We start from the raw sequence: 18,419 nt of genomic DNA on the forward strand, positions 1-18,419 counted from the left end.
ATACAGACAGAAACAGCTAATATTGCATTAACTGAGCGTATTCTTCTTCGCTGCTGGTGTAAATTTTCGGCACTGGCATCAGCTGTTTCTGTCTGTATGAACACTGCGCCACCAGGTGGCTGCACCATGCAGACCGCGCACGTTTACGCCTCCGCCCCAACGCCCCCGTCCGCCTGCGTTTTACCTCGCATTGAGCCCATCTCGTTAACTTCAAATTTCGTAAAAAAACGATCGAAAGAGTTATAAATATTAGTGTGATAAGTTTTCTTAACGATCGATTGACCCTGATTTCGAAACAAATTGGTTTCAGATCAAAGTGCTCGATATGGCTGGCTCATATTTAATTTGAAAGCAGTATTCAATTGGCACGGCGCCATCTCAAAAGCAGATGATAGTGTTGAGCATGCGATATTGGCTAATCAGCTTCGAAACTTTAACTTCCCAAAGTACCTTCTATCATGAATTTCAGAATTTTTAAGAGACATATCATCTTATTGCTTCCAGAGCAGTATCTTTTCGGATATAGCTACGCGCAAACAAGAGACATTCCATGGAGTGTCGTACCAAGTCTTGTTTAATATTCTAATGAGCTACATCATATGCCATGAGGATGTAAGTACGTATACATACGCGTATGCTGATGACATATAGTTTTTCTCATTGTCAAATGACATCCAAAAACTTTATGAAATATTACAGGCATATTTGTCTGTTATAAAAAGATGTTTGACGCGATGCATCTCTGTCTCAACTTCAACAAATGCTCTGCGGCCGCATTTCTCTTAAAAGGCCCCGTATATATTTCTTTCTTATCACCTGGATATCATCTCACAAGTACAGACTGTCAAGTGTCTTCGCTTAATATATTAAACGAGAAGAAAAGGGGTTAACCGAGGGGCCTGATTTTTATTAATCATATCATAAGAAGCCAACAAACACTGACATCAAGGACAACAGCTTGGTGTCAGTGTTTGTTGGCTTCTTATGATTCGCCTAATATATGACGGTTCTGTCTCGGAACATGCACATTGGTCACATTGCAGCGAAGGGTATTCGTGCGGTTGGTTAGCTATACGTAGGCTAAGCAATAGTCGATCAGGAATATCGTGAAGAAACGCGCTTTCATCAATGTACCGCATGTATGTTCGCCCGGTATTGTAATCTAGGAGAGTGTTTTACTATAGAGCTCCTGCATATAAGCTTCGCCCCCTTTATCTTCTAGAGAGGCACGCATTGCACCTGTGTTCAGGGCTACGTGAATTTTTAATAAATAAATCATTACAAGCAGTACTCAGATCTGTTTACGTAGCTCTGTACAGTACTGCGGAAGCTACAGGCTTCTTCGGCCAAATAGGCGGGGGGGGGGGGGGGGGCAACACATCCTAAAGGTGCTGTTTCGCGCCCTGTCGTTAGAAAATTCGCTCTACCAAAAGGCGTGCGTCTTGCGTCTTCAAGATATTTCGAGATGCAGAGACGGCGAAAGCGGACGATTCAGAAGCAGCACTCGGCCAGCGTGTCGCACGGGATGGTGGCGCCATCTCTTGATTCCTTTTATAATACAAATACCTCGGGGCATACATTTAGCTCAATTTCTCGGTTACTAATATCTGTTCGCGATTACATTGACGTCTTAGACGTTCTAGAGCATTGCTTTTATCACTTTAACTTGACTGCATAGTAACCTTTAGTGTCCCTTTAACCTAAGGAACACCAACGCAGAGGTGCGAGCCGAGGTGCGACAGTGAAAAACGCCATTATACTATAAGTGTATGGTTGCGACAACAAGCGCCCGAAAAATCACACCGCTGAAGTATGTGTGCGCAAACAGAAACAAATACAATGCTTTCTGTTTTTCTTGCACCAATATTTTTTAGAAGTTGCCTGTGGCTCATAGCACGATTCTAACACTTTATCTAAATTACTCGATGAGGCGACCATTGCTTCTACAAGAAATCAAATTACTTAATTGAATAATTAACCTAACTATGCAAATTGTCTTTTCAGTTAATTACTTTGCAGCACATATTGCACTCTACAAGGCTATCTACTTGAAACGAATTCTCATGACTATGCCAGTTTCGAGATATTAATTTTCAGTGTCCGACGAAATGCACCATTGAATGCACTGGCGTTCCAGTTACTTTTGTGCTTCAATGCATAAAACAGCGTTTTCTTTTAAATCTAAGTGGAAGAGTGCCTCTGGTTAGATTTAACCTCATACTTCATAAAACGAGCAATGCGACAAATTATCTGGAACAAACTGTTGGAACAAAGGTAAAGTTGGAAGCCCATTCACCATTACAAATATTTAAACGTTCATGTCAACGTACAAGCTCTGATGTCTCGCCCACGAGCGATAAAGTACGGCGTTGCAAAGGGTGCAAGTGGCACGAGACCGCACAACCTCTTTCTAGGAGACAAACATCGTGGCCTGTCTCCCGCTATCGCCCAGAAAAGATAAAGCCGTCGCGGGACGAACACGCACGGAGCCACTGATTGGCCCGTCCAAATCAATTCACCCCACAAGGGCGAAGGACTGATAACCTTCCCTGATAGATGACGCCACTTCTGTCCGACTTCTAACAGACGGGCGTGAGTGAACGTGCTGCGCTCTCCAGGCATGTCAGCGTTGTTGCGTAGAGTGCCCGGAGTGCTTACAGCAGCATGTGCAAACACGGTGAGTTCTTTTATTGCAAAAATGTGCTGTTTTCATATGCAAGGCTTAGCATACTTAAGCATCAACGGACTATCGTTTAGAATTACGCCGATAACGGCGTCATAAACAAGTTGCTACCGGATTTTACAATCTCGTCATGGATGTCGTTGAAGCAACTGGTACTTGCCGCCTCGCCGTAAGCATGCTGAAAAATGTCTCATTTGACTGATGGTTCTCAAAGCCCCACTACATGCACAACTACCATGATTGCCTCACGTGTCTGATGTCACCGTGAACGAAAGGTTTTCGGTGCGTGTGTGTGTGTGTTTTCCAGGATTTAGAAGTTGCTCTCCTCAATCCAGCGACAGATGTCGCAGCGCGCGCCACCAGCTAGCAGACGAATTCACTTCGAAACCCGCATGCGTCTTGAACTAAAGATGGGCAAAGTATCCATAATTTTTGTTCCATTCAAGGTTTGTTTACAATTTTCGGACGTTGAAACCTTCTCTAAGCTATTCTGCTCGTGTCACGTTGCTCTAATAGTGCTAGCTCATTTCAACGCGATCGCATTCCACTCGGACCGCGCGTCCACCCCCCCCCCCCCCCTTCACTTCAAGATTTCTTAAAATTAGGTCGGTTACGAGGTCGCCAGGTCACGTCGCCCAAGAACCAATGACACTACTGAGACTCTGCAGTAGGCCTTTGGAGCGTCAGCGTCTTCCGACGCCCTTGAATCATGGCGAAAATTGCGATCGTCGCAGCGCTGCTGTTTGCGTTTCACGGTGTCGTGAGGAACGCTTGTGTGCACAGGAACTTCGGCAAAGGTAGTACCGTGTGTGTGTGCACTGCAGAGCACTGCGATCTCCTGGGAAGTGTGGCGAAGCAGGAAACTGGTACCGCGGGTGTCTACGAAAGCGGCAAGGACGGATCTCGGTTCCTCTCGACGACCATAGAGTTTTCGCAAGTCGACATAAATTTCACTGCATTGCCGCGATCGCACAGCGTCATTCGCGTAACGCCGAATATAACTTACCAGGAAATAATAGGCTTCGGTGGGTCCTTCACCGACGCTGTTGGCAGCAATATGCTTCGCCTAAAGGAACCGCTTCGCACGAAGCTTCTGGAAGCGTACTACTCGGAGGAAGGTCTAAACTACAACATGGGACGAGTGCCAATCGCGAGCAGCGACTTCTCGACGCGCGTGTACTCCTATGCCGATGCTTCCGACGACTTCGAGCTTGCCAATTTCAGCCTCCGATCTGAAGACATCTATTTGAAAATCCCTTTTATCCAACAAGCCCAAGAATTGAACAAAACGGACCCCTTGTGGCTGATTGCGAGTCCATGGAGCGCTCCAGCTTGGATGAAAACAAACAATGACATGAGTGGCAGAGGTACGCTTCGAGGAAGGCCGAATGGTACATATTACAAGACGTGGGCACAGTACTTTATCAAGTTTCTGGATGCTTACAGAGATCAGAACATCAGCTTCTGGGGCCTCACCCCACAAAATGAACCGACATCAGGCTTCGTTCCATTCTACCCTTTCCAAACGATGGGTTTCACAGCTGCCAGCCAGCGAGATTTCATCAAGTTTGACCTGGGCCCTGCTCTTGAAGCCGCAGGCTATGGAGCTGACAAGGTGAAGCTGTTAATTTTAGATGACCAACGAGTTTTTCTCCCATACTGGGCTAATGTTGTCCTTGCTGATGCTGAAGCTGCAAAATATGTTTCTGGTATTGCCTTTCACTGGTATTGGAATCACTTAAGGGGAGCCCACGTGCTTACAGAAACTCACAAGAGGCACCCCGACAAGTTCCTTTTGGCGACAGAGGCATGTGAAGGGTCATCGTCTCTCTCAAAGAACAGAGTACTCCTTGGTAGCTGGAAGCGTGCTGAAAGCTATGCTTTGGACATCATCCAGGACTTACACCACTGGACCACAGGCTGGATCGACTGGAACCTGGCTTTGGATACTATGGGGGGCCCAAACTGGGCACACAACTACGTTGACGCTCCAATCATTGTGAATGTGACATCCAAGGAGTTCTACCAGCAACCAATGTACTATGCCTTGGCACACTTCAGCAAGTTTCTGCCACGTGGTTCAAGAAGAATTGAATCAGAACTGGCGCGAAAACTTGACACTGTAGCATTCCTCAGACCGGACAATGCCATAGTGCTGGTGATTCTGAACAGGCGTTCTTCTTTGAGAACTTACACTGTGGTGGATGAACAACTAGGTAGCCTAAATTACAGCATACCAGGAAATTCTATTCAGACTTACATTTGGTGGCTTTCCTAAGTCCTGAAGCTTAGCTACCTTGCCATAACAAATTATTAGCTATCCAGTGTATTTGTGTTCAGCATATATATGCATTCTTTCAATTTGTGATTAATTTATCCTTTTCAGGTGTCAGTTAATTATGTTTAATGGAAATTCAGTATCGCCCCATTTTCTGCATCTTCAGAATCGTAAGAAAGTGTACAGCTGAAAAATGAATTAAGAATCTTTAATTCTTCCATGAGTTTTGTCAAGCTTACAAAATGTGGACTCCATGTGGTGAACTCGACAAGAACATCAGATGTGAGTGTAGAAGGTGCTAAACAAGTGGACTTGGCAGGTGTAAGGCATGTCCTAGGGGTACTCAATAATGTGGGCTGTTTTTTGCCAAATTTCTTCGCTGCCATGGCACCCTTAAGACTTTTGCTAAACAAAGACATTGTGTGGGCAATGATGGCGTCGGCCATTTCATGTCAAGTATACTTGAACAGCACCCATTTAGCCACTTGAAAAGTATATCTGATGCAAGATGTGAAAAACAAAAAAGAAGTGAACCCGCTTCATTATGACATACGGACATGGAGAACAAACACCCAGATGTCTATTTTGCAACTAGATTTACTTAAACGCTTGACACGTTTTATTCAAACTTGCAGCACAGGTCCATTGCAAAGTGTTTTAATATGTATGAAACATGTTTTATGTTATTTTCACTGGTGCTATTGCTTTTGATGGACTATAATGGCATGCACCATCATGCACACAGCGCCTGAAGGGGTTACGTTGCAGTTGCGAGTTGCTCAAGCATGAAGAACCTGAAATTTCAACAAGAGACTGGTTTCTCTTTCCTTGTGCGCTCTTTTTTTCCCATGGCTATCTGTTGTACAAAGGCTTACAAGGCTAAAATGCCATACTAAATACATATGCCATGGTTTAGGCAAGTACTGTATACAAGTTCTGTGCTTCATGCACTGTCTTACCTCCTTCAATATTAGCTTGAATTACCCCTGAAGTGGGTAATTCACACCTTCGTTAAGTTGTTTTCTTTTCTTCCTTTAAAATTTAGATTAGTAACATAAAGTTACAGTTGTTTTCTGTCTAAGCATACCCACTATGAAACCTTATTGGCACTGACATTGTACTGACGAGGATGAGGTCACAAGTTCATTTCCTGCTGCAATGTGGTCACATGCCAAAGTTGTTGAAATGCAAAAAAACACTCGTGTGCCAAGTATTGGGTGCTTGTTAAAGAACCCCAGGCAGTCAGGGTTATTCTGGAGTCCACAACGATGGCTCTGGTAAGTGTTGCGATACTTTGTGACTACACCCATCAATCAGTCATTATGTCTAGACCAAAAACGAATACTTATTGCCATATATAGTCAAACACTGGCTCTATACCAATTTACAGAGATCTAGCTAACCATTTATAGGCATTCCGGATCCAATGGCCACCTCATTTTGTGGTAGCAGTCAGTGGTTTTAGTTGTGACAGTGTATTAGTTGCTGTGGCTCCATTATGACACAAATTTCAAACGGCTAAGGACCATATACAAGGCGTCACTTTTACTTAGGATTCAGTTTCCTCAATTAAAACTGAAAAACATTTAAAAATGTACACTGAAATCATTTTCACAGATTTGGTTCAGCTAAAAGAAATGAGTGACCTAGATAGAAAGACCTGCATATGAATTAGACAAGCGCACAAGCTGAGGCACGAGCTTGACTATACTCTATCTCAGTAGTTCCTTGCAGCACTGTGGAACCTACACAAATTCTTAACGAATAGGGAGGCCGACTGCCCCTCAATATGTACTCATCTACGCCACGTCGTCTGCTCAGCGTCTGCATGCCATCCTGTCAGTACATGCTCCGTGCTTGACGACAGGCTTGACGAAAAAAATGTTTTGACGCCATAACCATAAACTTCGTTTACATGGATGCGACAGTGGGGCTTTGCTTCAGGTGTATGCTTTCTCTGCTGTTACCTTGCAGCCTCCTTAGCAAGTAATAAGGGCAAACATTCTCATAAATGTGCACCTGTGGCAGAGCATCTGCTCAACATCTACTTGGCATTTGTTTGCTACCATCGTCACATGCCATGCTGTTGAGTGGGGTAGTAAATTAATGATGCAGTGAACAATTAAACCTTTATAGTGTTCTGCATCTTAACGCATCACCAGTGTTAATGATGGAGTGCCATCTGCAAACTAGAAGTAAAACCAGTCTTATGGCTTGGCGCCGTGTCTTGAGTCCTAGCAGCATGAAAGCAAACAGCTGATCTCAATAATTACGGCAAAACATACCTAATGCTTCGACCTCAGCTTGAGATGAGGCTTAGCGATGACAGATTTCGCCACTTGTTTCTTGTTGATAGGGCGGAGAGCCAGTAACAAGCACGAATTCAGATCGAAGTGGGTAGTTGGCTGTAAAGGCGCTGCTATGTTGCTGTAGTTGATCACGGTTAGGGTGGCTATTACGGTTATTGGCAGTAACTGTCACAGCAATTTTCGGTATATGACGGGTATGCGCAAAGGCCATGGCATCTCACGTATCACTGTACCATATCATGTAGCGAGCAAGTGCAGCCAATAATCAACCAGTTACGCCCGGCACTGCTGCGCAAGGATACTCCCTGTGTACACCTCGTACTTTTAGTAGTGCTGCAAGGTAGTTGTGAGTATAGTTCTCGTCTGCATAGAATTTCGTATTGAGAATACTATAGAGAAAAGTCCAGCACTGTATGCATACAGTAGCTGTCGCAACGATGACTAGCATGTGCATTCATCTGCGATTTGACACAGCTTGGTTAATAAATCTCAATATGGCTTCTTTTTATTTGCTTAAAGGCTCACTTTCCATGTCATGAAATGCTTCAATAACATCGTTAAAACATCGAAATATGGCTGCAAATCTTGTACGATCAAGAATAAACATTTATCTACTGGTGCATGGATCACCTGCTTCTCTCCTTGCTGCATTCCTTCACAGCTGCCACTGTGAACTGGAGGCTGCTAGCAGCATGGCCACTCACTACACGGAAGTTCCAACTCGCTGTTTATCTAGAGTGTCATCGAAAGTAGGGTGATACTCGGCAGCGGGGGGAATGCGTGCCGCTATCTGTAGTGCCGAAAATCTTGCTCAATAAAAGCGATTCTCTGTTGCTTTAATGATAGCAATTAGAGGCTAGCCATTGCAGTGAAACAAATTTTTGATAAATGTTGTTACGAGCCAGAAGGGTGAAGTTTAGGCAAATTCATGAACCGCCCATTATTCACATAACATCTCTGAACAGCAATGCTGATAGTGCATGCGTACACTAGCACCATATTTTTCTCTAGTGTTCTTAATCTGCTCTTGTTTTCCAAAGCAGTGAACAACCAACAAGCTCAACTTGCTGAAGGTATCTTAGATCGTCGCACTAATAGAAAAAAAGAAACACATGGTTAACTGAACTAAAGGGTTATTTTAGGCGCACAGTTAAGAGGAAGCTTTAGCTCGGGTGCTCCTATCTAAATACATGTAAAAGGAGAATTCATTTTTCTTGGTAACAAATACACCAAATTTGACTAGGTTTGTTGCATTTAAAAGAAGAACTCAAAATATAGTGAATGTTGGTTTCAAGTTTTCTATTGAGATCGTCAATTTTTTCTTAAAAATTGGCAAAAAGAAAATTTCGGAAAACGATACCATCACGTTTATAACTTTGTACCTCAGCAAGGAAAAATCATATCACAATTCCGTGAATTGCATCTGATAGTACATCTAAAGCGGACAAAATTGATATGTTACACATAAACCTAAAAAAATTCAGCAATATAGAAATACAGCTTTTGTAGAACTCTTGTGCACAACGTAACAAACACGTAAAATATATATTAACATATAAAATTTGTCTGCTTTGAATGATCTCATGAATGCCATTTACAGAACCACAATATCTGTTCTTGATGCCGAGCTATTAATTTATAAACTTTGTGTGTCAATTTTTTATCGAATTTGCGAATCCTTTAGAATTTTTAACACAAAATTCAGGCCCTAAATCAAAATTCCGCTTCCAAGAGTTACTAGAATTTAACTTTCTCTTTCGAATGCAACAAATTTCATTTAAATCGGTCCAGGGTTTATCTCAGAAAGGCGTTTTTGCGTTTTACATGTATTTGAGTAGGCCGCGTCAGAGTTGGGCCCTAGCTAAAGCTTCCTCTTAAGTAGAAGTAGCAATAACTTTAATATAGAATTGAAGCTCAGAAATAAAATAAGACATTAAATGTATACATCTATGCTTGTTGCAAGTATAAGCATATTTTCACCACGATAGAAAGTTCATGGAAATAAATTGTTGCTACTAATGCCATTTAAATGGGCTGTTGGTCTGTACTCACCTTAGTTTTCCACTGCCACTTTATGCACACCAGATATTATCAAGCATATTCCTCACAGTGTTTGTGGTGTGTATTTGCTCACTCAGTACATATGGTTCACTCAGTACATATGGCTTGTTTGTGTGTCATAGATGAGACCACCACAAACCCACTATCTGTGCAGACTTTAACATTACACATTATATTTGGCTAGCAAAAAGAAGTAGAGCTAATATAACTTGATATACACAGATATATTACTGAAGTGGTCAACAGTGATCAAACAAGGGATGTTTCAGCCTATGTTTCAACAACTGGACCTGTCCTTGTCAAGGCAACAGCCCTTGCCTTGACGAAATTGTGTGCTAATGTTAGCGCCCTGACAAGGATAGGTAATCTTGTTGAAATGTTGGCTCCAGACACATTCCTTGTTTGACAGCTGTTAACCAACTGATGACTCCAGTGTTCCTTTGGACCTGTGTTGTTTAGGTATCACTGAAAAACGGGTAAATATTTCACCTGAGTTTCCATGTAGATAGGCCCCAAAAATAATTAGTAATATTTTGTGTGGATGAAAGGGTGACCACAAAAAGAAGCATACTTAAATTCCTCTAGGGCAAAAAAAAAATAACGGATAAAGTGTCTCAATTTTCAAAACATTTCAAAACAAAGAAATCTGAACAATATGTGTAATGGTTACACTTGTTTACCTGCTGTAGCAATATTCCCGTCATAAAACGGCAGCTTATGGCAGCTAATGTTGAAAGGCCATATAGTGACGGCTGTTGTCTTTAGAACACCATTCTTTCTCCTGCCTATTTCAGAAAACTGTCACACGAGGCACAACGCCTTTGCTACAGAGGCTGTGTCATGCAGCAGTTGGCCACGAGACGCTGCAACAAGAAGACCCAGAAATGTGGGAGCTAGTCAAGGAAGAGAAACGACGCCAAATCTCTGGTTTAGAGCTTATTGCATCTGAAGTATGTTCCTTGCACTTGTCCCTGATAAGTCTTGCTGTGCATTCCATTAAATTCAGCATCCTTTCAAATTTTTCGAATTTAGCCTGATTTTGCATGCTTGCTTCATTTTAAGATGTGTATGAACATTTTTGGCACATTCTCATTGTGAGACACTGGAGAGTTTATGCATTGCAGGGAAGCACATGCCAATATTTATTCAAGACACTCGGAGTTGTACGATTTAAATTTTTGCAGACATGTGCATATCTGCTTCTTTAACCCTTGCTATACTTTCACTTTCAGAACTTTGCTAGTCGATCTGTTCTTGAAGCACTGGGTTCCTGTCTAAATAATAAATACTCGGAGGGATATCCTGGTTTGAGGTATGTTTACTGTACCTTTGTGCTATGTTGGTTATCAGCACAAACTTGAAAAATTAATGCAAATACATTTAAAGGAGTCAGTTTTACTCATTTCATTGCAGCCTTGGATTTATGTAATGCAAATGCATTAGACAATGGTTGAATGGAACTCGAAGGGACCGAAAGAAGTCTTCCATTTATCGGAAGTTTCGTTTAAGAAAAGGGCACAAATATTACCAACAGTACTTTTACTCGAGAAGTGTTAGACTGTTTTAATATTACTTTGTTTAAACAAAAAGGCTCTTCTAATACTGTAGGTTCTTTTACACAAGGTTACACACACATACATAGAAAATTTGTTATGTTACTGTGTAGTTTTCACATTCAATCGACTTTCGGACAAAAATATGGGTTTCGTTTAAATAAATTTTGTTGAAATTGTGCCTACAGCGACGGCCTACCATGATACCACCGTTTTGTTTATCAGGCATTTCCATAGAAGCGAGTTTTGTTTATCGAGAGTCCACTGTACCTATGATTTGTTTAGTGTAGAACATCACTATTTAATTACAGATAAAGCTTGCAAGAGACGAAATTTCGGTATTACATGTTAACACAGGTCATTCTGGGGGTCTGGGGGAAAAATGGTCTTATGGAAATATTTACACGTATTTACATTCTAAATGTGACACAACATTTTGCAAGAGAGCTGGACATTGCCTATATATGTTGGGGCTCCAAAGCTCCTCAACGTGTTTTCATTTCCGTTAACAAAACGTCTCCACAAATGTGTATCTACAGGTACTATGGTGGCACAGAAGTCGTGGACAAAATTGAACTCCTTTGCCAGAAAAGAGCACTCGAGGCATTCGGTTTAGATCCCGGCAAATGGGGTGTCAATGTCCAGCCATATTCCGGGTCGCCTGCAAACTTTGCTGCCTACACTTCCGTGCTGAATCCTCATGACAGGATCATGGGACTTGACTTGCCAGACGGTGGCCAGTAAGTACTTTTGAACAATGCTCTTCAAGAAGTGCACTTTTACTTGCCTATTTTCTGGCGTTCTATTTCCACTAAGGAAAGGAACCTTAATTGTGACCTAAAAAATGATCTCATTTTCTTTTACCAGCCTTACCCATGGTTACATGACAGACCAAAAGAGGATATCAGCTACATCTATCTACTTTGAATCAATGGGTTACAAACTAAATGTGAGCTACTTCTTTAAATCTTCCTTTTCTGTGTGCTTGGAGTCTATGTAATGTGTTTTGTGTTGTTTTTTAGCGTATTTACTTTATAGTCTTCATCTGACATTTCATCCCTTAGAAAGAAACCGGACTAATCGATTATGAGAAACTGCATGATATGGCACGGCTGTTCCGACCAAGGTTGATCATTGCTGGAACAAGCGCTTATTCTAGGTTACTCGACTACAAAAAGTTCAGGGAGGTAAGTGAATCTACTGAATCTGAGAAGGTACAGTTGCAACTAATTGCAGGTTTAGTTAGCTCTTTGAATTGCAATGATTTTAGACTTGTGAATCCAGGTTTGCGACGATGTGAAGGCAATCCTGATGGCTGACATAGCTCACATTAGTGGACTCGTTGCGGCAAAGGTGATTCCTTCGCCTTTTGAATATGCCGATTTGGTTACCACGACAACTCACAAGACCCTTCGAGGTTCAAGGTAAGACTCCTAATTTCTTCACATCTGCAAAGCACATGGGGTGTGTGTGCATCTGTTTCCTACCGAAGTTCACATTAGCCATAACTATATCCATGGGACTTGTGGTACAATTCACTCATTCCTACCGTACTCAGACTTGGTTTACTGATATGTGGACTCCTCTAGAAATTGGAGCTAGAAAATAGCAAGCCCGAGCCGAATGTGTAGCTGCTCCCAGAACAATTGTAGTAACCTTATGGTCAGAATTCTGCCGTATCTTGGTTGTGGTCCTAGCTTGAAGGCGAGAGTGCCTGCGAGCACTACGAGCTGAAGTGCTGCACTTCGAACGAACCAGGCAAATGTGTTCCAAGCATTCAATTTCAAATCTGCCAATGTAAAGCGTGCCAGGAGTGTGCACCGGACCCATGAAAGCGACCAGTCGAATTTAACATTAAGCTGTTCTCTTCCAAGACGAGTTTCTTGTTTCTCATAATTTACTCAAGTGCAACTAGGAAAAGTGAGCAACTTTGGTGAATTTATGAAAGTATGATGTTATATCAAGATATTAATATGTCAGCTTTGTGCAACACATTGTACGAGCATAGCTAAGTGCAGCGGATAAGGAGGAAACTACTATTTACACCTCATTTTTAGTAACAATTAATAAAAGTTTCATAAGGGCAGCTCAGTCTTATAGATGTGTATCCTGTTCAAGCTGTAAGATGAAGTCTTTGAAGACATGGCTTGTGTTGTGCATTTAGATGAGCAGTTCTCACAAGGTATTTCTTTGTTCCTTCTACACTGCCTTGGTACTTTCTCACACTACAGGAGACTATTGATAAACCTTCTCCTTACCTGCTCAGTATTTTGCAAGCTCTGCATGGTTGTGTTTTCGCTAGTAACATATAGTGTAGGAGATCAACGTGTCACAGTGACTAAACGACCACGGTGTTCACTTACTGAACACAGTCAAATCTTCGATTTCCAGTGACTGCTGCCACCAGTAATTGATAGTGGCCAACCAGTAGCACAAATACGTGATGCTCTCACACTAAGGTAAAAACACTTTTCAGGTTGCAAGGACTCCCAAGTATAGTTCTGCACCTTTATCCTTCCTCTCTGCACCGAACTGTCTTGGAACACAGACCCTTCCTGGTTAAACTTGGATCACTTCATTTTATGTTCCTTGTTTTCACTGAAGATGCCAAACCTTAGATATATCTTGACCTTTTCTCTCCAAAACGTAAGCGCACGTGTACTTTGGTTTAGGTGGACATTAAAGAACTCTAGAAATTCATTCACAGCCTACTCTCCCGAACTATGCTATCTATCATATCAGATGTGCTGCCTTGGAACTCGTCACTCAGTCACCACAAAAATGACCCATGCTGTCTCTTGTGCGGCATTGGTAAGGAATGCTGAATGTGGTAGTAAATGCTTGCATGATTGCTTTCCTTGTTTTTAGGGCTGGCCTCATCTTCTATCGCAAGGGCGTGAAAGAGGTTGACAAGAAAGGGAAGGAAATTATGTACGACCTGGAGCAAAAAGTCAACTTTGCTGTGTTCCCAGCGCTTCAGGGTGGACCTCATAACCATGCCATTGCCTCTGTTGCAGTTGCCCTAAAACAGGTATGGCCCAGAGCTCAGAGGGAAAGGCTATTATTACGATACAGTTGAGCCCGGATATATAGAATCTGATGGGGATATATAGCTTGATGTATAGGTAATTTGATATACATAAAATTAAATTTTTAGACAGAAATTTTCGAGGGAATTTTGCTGCAGTTCATTACATACAATAATTTGTTATGTGTGGGCTCGATATGTTCGGATTCGACTATATTTGTATCAGATGTGTGAGAAAGTGACATCGTTTATACATTCCTTTGTACAGCACCACACAATCCTCACAAAGCCCTGTTGCTTTTTGAATCATGTACCCTCAGGAACAGTATGAAAGCGGACATCGATTTATTTAGAGCTGTGATTACTGTTCACTTTGCAGTTCACAAACATGGTATGTGAATGTGCAGTATTCCCATTGAGCAGTTGGCCTCGTGGAACACTTCTGTATTTGACAAAGCTCCAGTGCTGTTGTGGCCTCTTCAGTGCAAATTTGGCTGTTCCTTGCCACAGTACACACCAATGTATGCAGAGGTTCAGTCCAGTGGTTTTTCTACACAAGAGCTGTCTCTTTGTAAACAGACTGATAATAGCACAAAATTTTTTGTTGTGAACTATCTTTTGTTATTAGCGGATAATTGCAGTGGGACAAGCTGCGGTGAGAAATGGCTGTTCTTTCATCCAGTACAGCTATCCTGTGGATATTGTCATTTGTAGGCCACCACACCAGAGTTTCGCCAATACCAAGAACAAGTGCTCAAGAATGCCAAAGCGATGGTGACAGCATTGACAGAGAGAGGCTACACAGTTGTCTCAGGTATGTGGAGTGACTGGCAAAAGAGTGTTGTGTGGCAAATTACTGAACATTTATTTTGGCCTGTCATTAAACATGTTGCTTTCACAAATGTGCGAGAAAGAACAACACTCACACTACATGCAAGACAGCTCTTTTGCCAATGCTTCACATAGCCATGCACACAGTCTCAACTTAAGTACGAAACATGATCTCTTAGTCTAGCACAAACCTAACCACACCCTTTTTAAGTTACAGACTACACTGTTCATATTTTCATGAAAAGTTGCTTCAGCATAAGCATTGATGTATAACAGTGGTGTAGCTGGTATCTCTTTCAAGAAGGACAGGCCAGAATCTGCCTAATCATTTCGTTTTAAGGGATTTTAGCCACACAACAAAAGTATGCCTAGTACTAGTATATGGTGGAAGCATATGTGGGATGCAAGTGTTAGCACAAGTGCTGTCATCGAGCGCAACTTTATACAGACCCTTGTTGCAAAAACAGTTATAAACTGACCAGTGCGCTTTGCTGTCAGCAGCTCAAGAATACGGCATACAGTTAAACGTTTTCATGCCATTTGTGCACAGACAAATCATGCTTCTCATTGAGTGGCTGGTGCCCTTGCACCCCAAGGCTACACATGGTATATGAGGAGCACCACAGCTGAGTGTCTTGCATCAGTTTCAATCATTTAGGGTTCACGAACAAGTGTCAACACTTGGGCATGTGCTTCTGCATTCTTCCTTTATTTAACTGCAGTCATTACACTATGGCTGACGACACACTCGGCAGATGACTGCAGCCACTAAGCTTTCTTGCAGTAAGCAGTAGTTTGCATTCACAAAGCTGCACTACTTGCTGATTCCTTTCAGGTCTAAAAATATCCTTACTGTTTTTATTTGACTTCTTTAGGTGGAACAGACAACCACTTGCTGCTCTTGGATCTGCGACCAAGAGGACTGGATGGTGCACGGCTGGAGGCAGTCATGAATGAATGCAACATCACTGCCAACAAGAACACTTGCCCAGGTGACAAGTCAGCCCTTGTCCCTGGTGGTGTCCGCCTTGGTATGTGCAGCTTGCTTCCAGATCAGTTCTTGGTACACTCTACTTTAGTTAGCAGAGCTAAATTGAAATTTTTTGTTTGTGTGTGAAAATTGGGACAGGCACAAGTTAGAAGAACATGATTACAATCATGACGCCAATAGTACCATTGTCACATGTTAAGTTCCTGTGATCATTGAACCATAGAGTTTCCAACAGTATACTAGAGGGAACTCTGGTGCTGCAGTCGTTGTCCTACCATGGGCCATGGATTCGTCTGATCTTTGTGCTTGTGGATTCGGATGTTCTTGTGGCTTTGTATATTACGCTATATAAATCTTATTGGCGTACATTTCAGAGCAATTTATACTCTTCTAAGTGCAGAAGACGCTGCGCACACGCACAATCACTACTAATTGCAACAATTGAGCTTGTTGAGGTGGCCAAATCGAAACACCCCAAGCGTCTCACTCAAGGCATTTCATGCCCGCGATAAATTCATAAGGGCGTTTCACATCACTTGTCGATACATGCGTCGGTGGCTTAATTGTTTCAATATCCGGCTTCTGTGCTAGAGGTCCTGTGTTCAAATCCTGCCATTGGGCAATGTTAATAACGTTTATTTTATTACTTATTACACAGTACATTGTTGAAAACAGAGTATTCATACAATAATTGGTGGAAAATGACAAGTCGCAAAGCCTTTTGAAGCCAGAAGGACGAAATTAGGCAAATCCATGTACTTCCCATAATTTCCATGCTGGTACAACCGCCCCCATTGCAGCTCCCGTAGACGCTAGCGCCAGAGTTCCCTCTAGTAATTATTGTATGAAACTCTATGCATTGAATGTTGCTGTCACTGAAATTACTGAAGGTCGCTGAACAATCTACGACAAGTGAGCACACCTAGAGCAGTTTGGCAATTAAAGAAGAAAGAGCAAAAGACACTAATCCTGATTTAATTAAGAAGCAGCGAGTTTCGACAGCTCAAAATGCATTTCTAGTCCCGCCTCTAGTACAAGCACTATACACACTGCTTGCACCATTTGGACAAGCCGTAATGAGCTCCGAAAGCGTTTGCATGTCCTCTGAAGCTGAGACCAAAACTTTGTATCATCCATTCAGTTACTGTCTACGATATCTGCCAAAACAGATGTGCTTAGCCACACCGGCATCATGCACTCCCATTGTAAACATGGAGGCAAGCAATGGAAAAGTCACCACGTGATCAAACATGGCAATCATTGTGAAAAGGGTCTCTAAGTAGTGCAAAGATAGAAGTACCGCTCCGCACATTTCACAGTGCGTTTCTTTTTAAATCTGTGGTGCTTTCTGCACAATATCAACCTCATTGATTGCAGATTACGTCAAGTCTCGTGTATTATGTGTGTACACCTTTTTGCTCCCTATATGTGATTCAGTATGTTTTGGCTACTTGTGCAAGCAGTGCACTGTGGCCACTAGTTGCAGAAACATGCCACTCCACTCCACTTGATAGTAATATACACCTGTGATGCATTCTGTGTAATAAATACAGCATATTTTCAGACATAAGAGTATGAAGCTTAATTTTGCATCAAATTACAATTTGTGTACCTATATTTTTAATATGCAATGTGCAATTATCTTGCTTGCAAATGCATGCAGCAAGTGAAATTCTAGCCATGCTAGCATTGGTGCACTTTATGAAATGGAGTAGTTTGTAGCATCTGTGAAAACACTGAAATAGGGAGGTTGATCTCGCAACAAACTGAACTGTTTCAGGTGCACCTGCCTTGACGTCAAGAAACTTCAAGGAGAAAGACTTCCACAAAGTGGTAGAATTCATTGACAGAGCAGTCACTATCGCACTTGAAGCCAAGCCAAAATCGGGTAACTTTTTTTTCTTCCACTTTCAGTACCTTTTTTAGTATTAGTGCCATTGTAACTGCATTTTCATTGTGCTGTAAACCCTTTCACATCAGTTACAAGTGACTACTTGAAAGGGTTGTGAATGTTTGGGCTTTTTGATTTGACACTATGGGAAATCGTGTTGCAGAGACACGGAGAAGGACATAAAAAGATGACAGATCTGCACTATGAACAGATGCTTATATTGCCGCTTATCGCCACTGTTCACTCAGTGGAAGGCTAGAAGCTCATTTCTTAATTTCAAATGCATAGTTAGAAATAGGTGTCTTAATAGTCTGTGAATATTGTGCATCAGGTATGTATTGCAGTGTTGTAGCTTGATTACCTAGGGAAAACTGAACTGTGATACACAGTAATGCAGTTACTTTACACGACCGTTTGAGAATTGACGCAGAAAGATAGCTGTGTATCATAAATTACCTGTTTCCACTCTCACTCTACTGAACCTTTGTACTCATTTTATATCCACATTTTTTTCCACAGGAAAGACAGTCAAAGACTTCAAGGAATTCATTGCCAAGGACGAGGGAACCAAACTTAAGATGCAGGAGCTACGAAAAGATGTTGAAGCTTTTGCAGTCACATTTCCCATGCCAGGATTCGATGACCATTAGACACTTGTATTGCTGTTCCTGTACATAAATGTATAAGGCTTTCTGTGTTCATATTTGAATAAAGGCTAGTTCAAAATGTAAAGTTCTTTTGGAAAAGTTATTTGCACCAGCTAACCCACAACATTAATTTGTTCCAATGAACTG

General features: G+C 41.9%; 2 protein-coding genes across 2 annotated transcripts; both read left to right on the forward strand.

Annotated features, from left to right (window-relative positions):
- The first annotated feature begins 2,517 nt into the window (after positions 1-2,517).
- On the forward strand, positions 2,518-18,357 carry LOC135897565 (serine hydroxymethyltransferase, mitochondrial-like). The gene is made up of 12 exons (XM_065426229.1): positions 2,518-2,677; positions 10,126-10,281; positions 10,564-10,643; positions 11,424-11,624; positions 11,752-11,833; positions 11,949-12,071; positions 12,169-12,308; positions 13,753-13,915; positions 14,627-14,726; positions 15,619-15,774; positions 17,515-17,622; positions 18,145-18,357. Exons 1-12 carry the CDS (start codon positions 2,621-2,623, stop codon positions 18,273-18,275), a joined length of 1,497 nt encoding a protein of 498 aa, XP_065282301.1. The 5' UTR covers positions 2,518-2,620; the 3' UTR covers positions 18,276-18,357.
- LOC135897563 (lysosomal acid glucosylceramidase-like) lies at positions 2,691-7,522 on the forward strand. The gene has a single exon (XM_065426228.2). It carries the CDS (start codon positions 3,393-3,395, stop codon positions 4,959-4,961), a length of 1,569 nt encoding a protein of 522 aa, XP_065282300.1. The 5' UTR covers positions 2,691-3,392; the 3' UTR covers positions 4,962-7,522.
- Positions 18,358-18,419: the final 62 nt, after the last annotated feature.

Source organism: Dermacentor albipictus, chromosome 4 (assembly GCF_038994185.2).
Source record: "Dermacentor albipictus isolate Rhodes 1998 colony chromosome 4, USDA_Dalb.pri_finalv2, whole genome shotgun sequence".
Lineage (NCBI taxonomy): Eukaryota > Metazoa > Arthropoda > Arachnida > Ixodida > Ixodidae > Dermacentor > Dermacentor albipictus.

What these genes read in the sequence shown, in the direction of transcription:
- LOC135897563 (XM_065426228.2), top strand. Translation starts at nt 3,393, where the DNA reads ATGGCGAAAATTGCGATCGTCGCAGCGCTGCTGTTTGCGTTTCACGGT.
- LOC135897565 (XM_065426229.1), top strand. Translation starts at nt 2,621, where the DNA reads ATGTCAGCGTTGTTGCGTAGAGTGCCCGGAGTGCTTACAGCAGCATGT. An exon ending in CAGCAGCATGTGCAAACACG is followed by an intron (nt 2,678 to 10,125) that starts GTGAGTTCTTTT and finishes TGCCTATTTCAG; the next exon opens with AAAACTGTCACACGAGGCAC. An exon ending in GAGGGATATCCTGGTTTGAG is followed by an intron (nt 10,644 to 11,423) that starts GTATGTTTACTG and finishes GTGTATCTACAG; the next exon opens with GTACTATGGTGGCACAGAAG.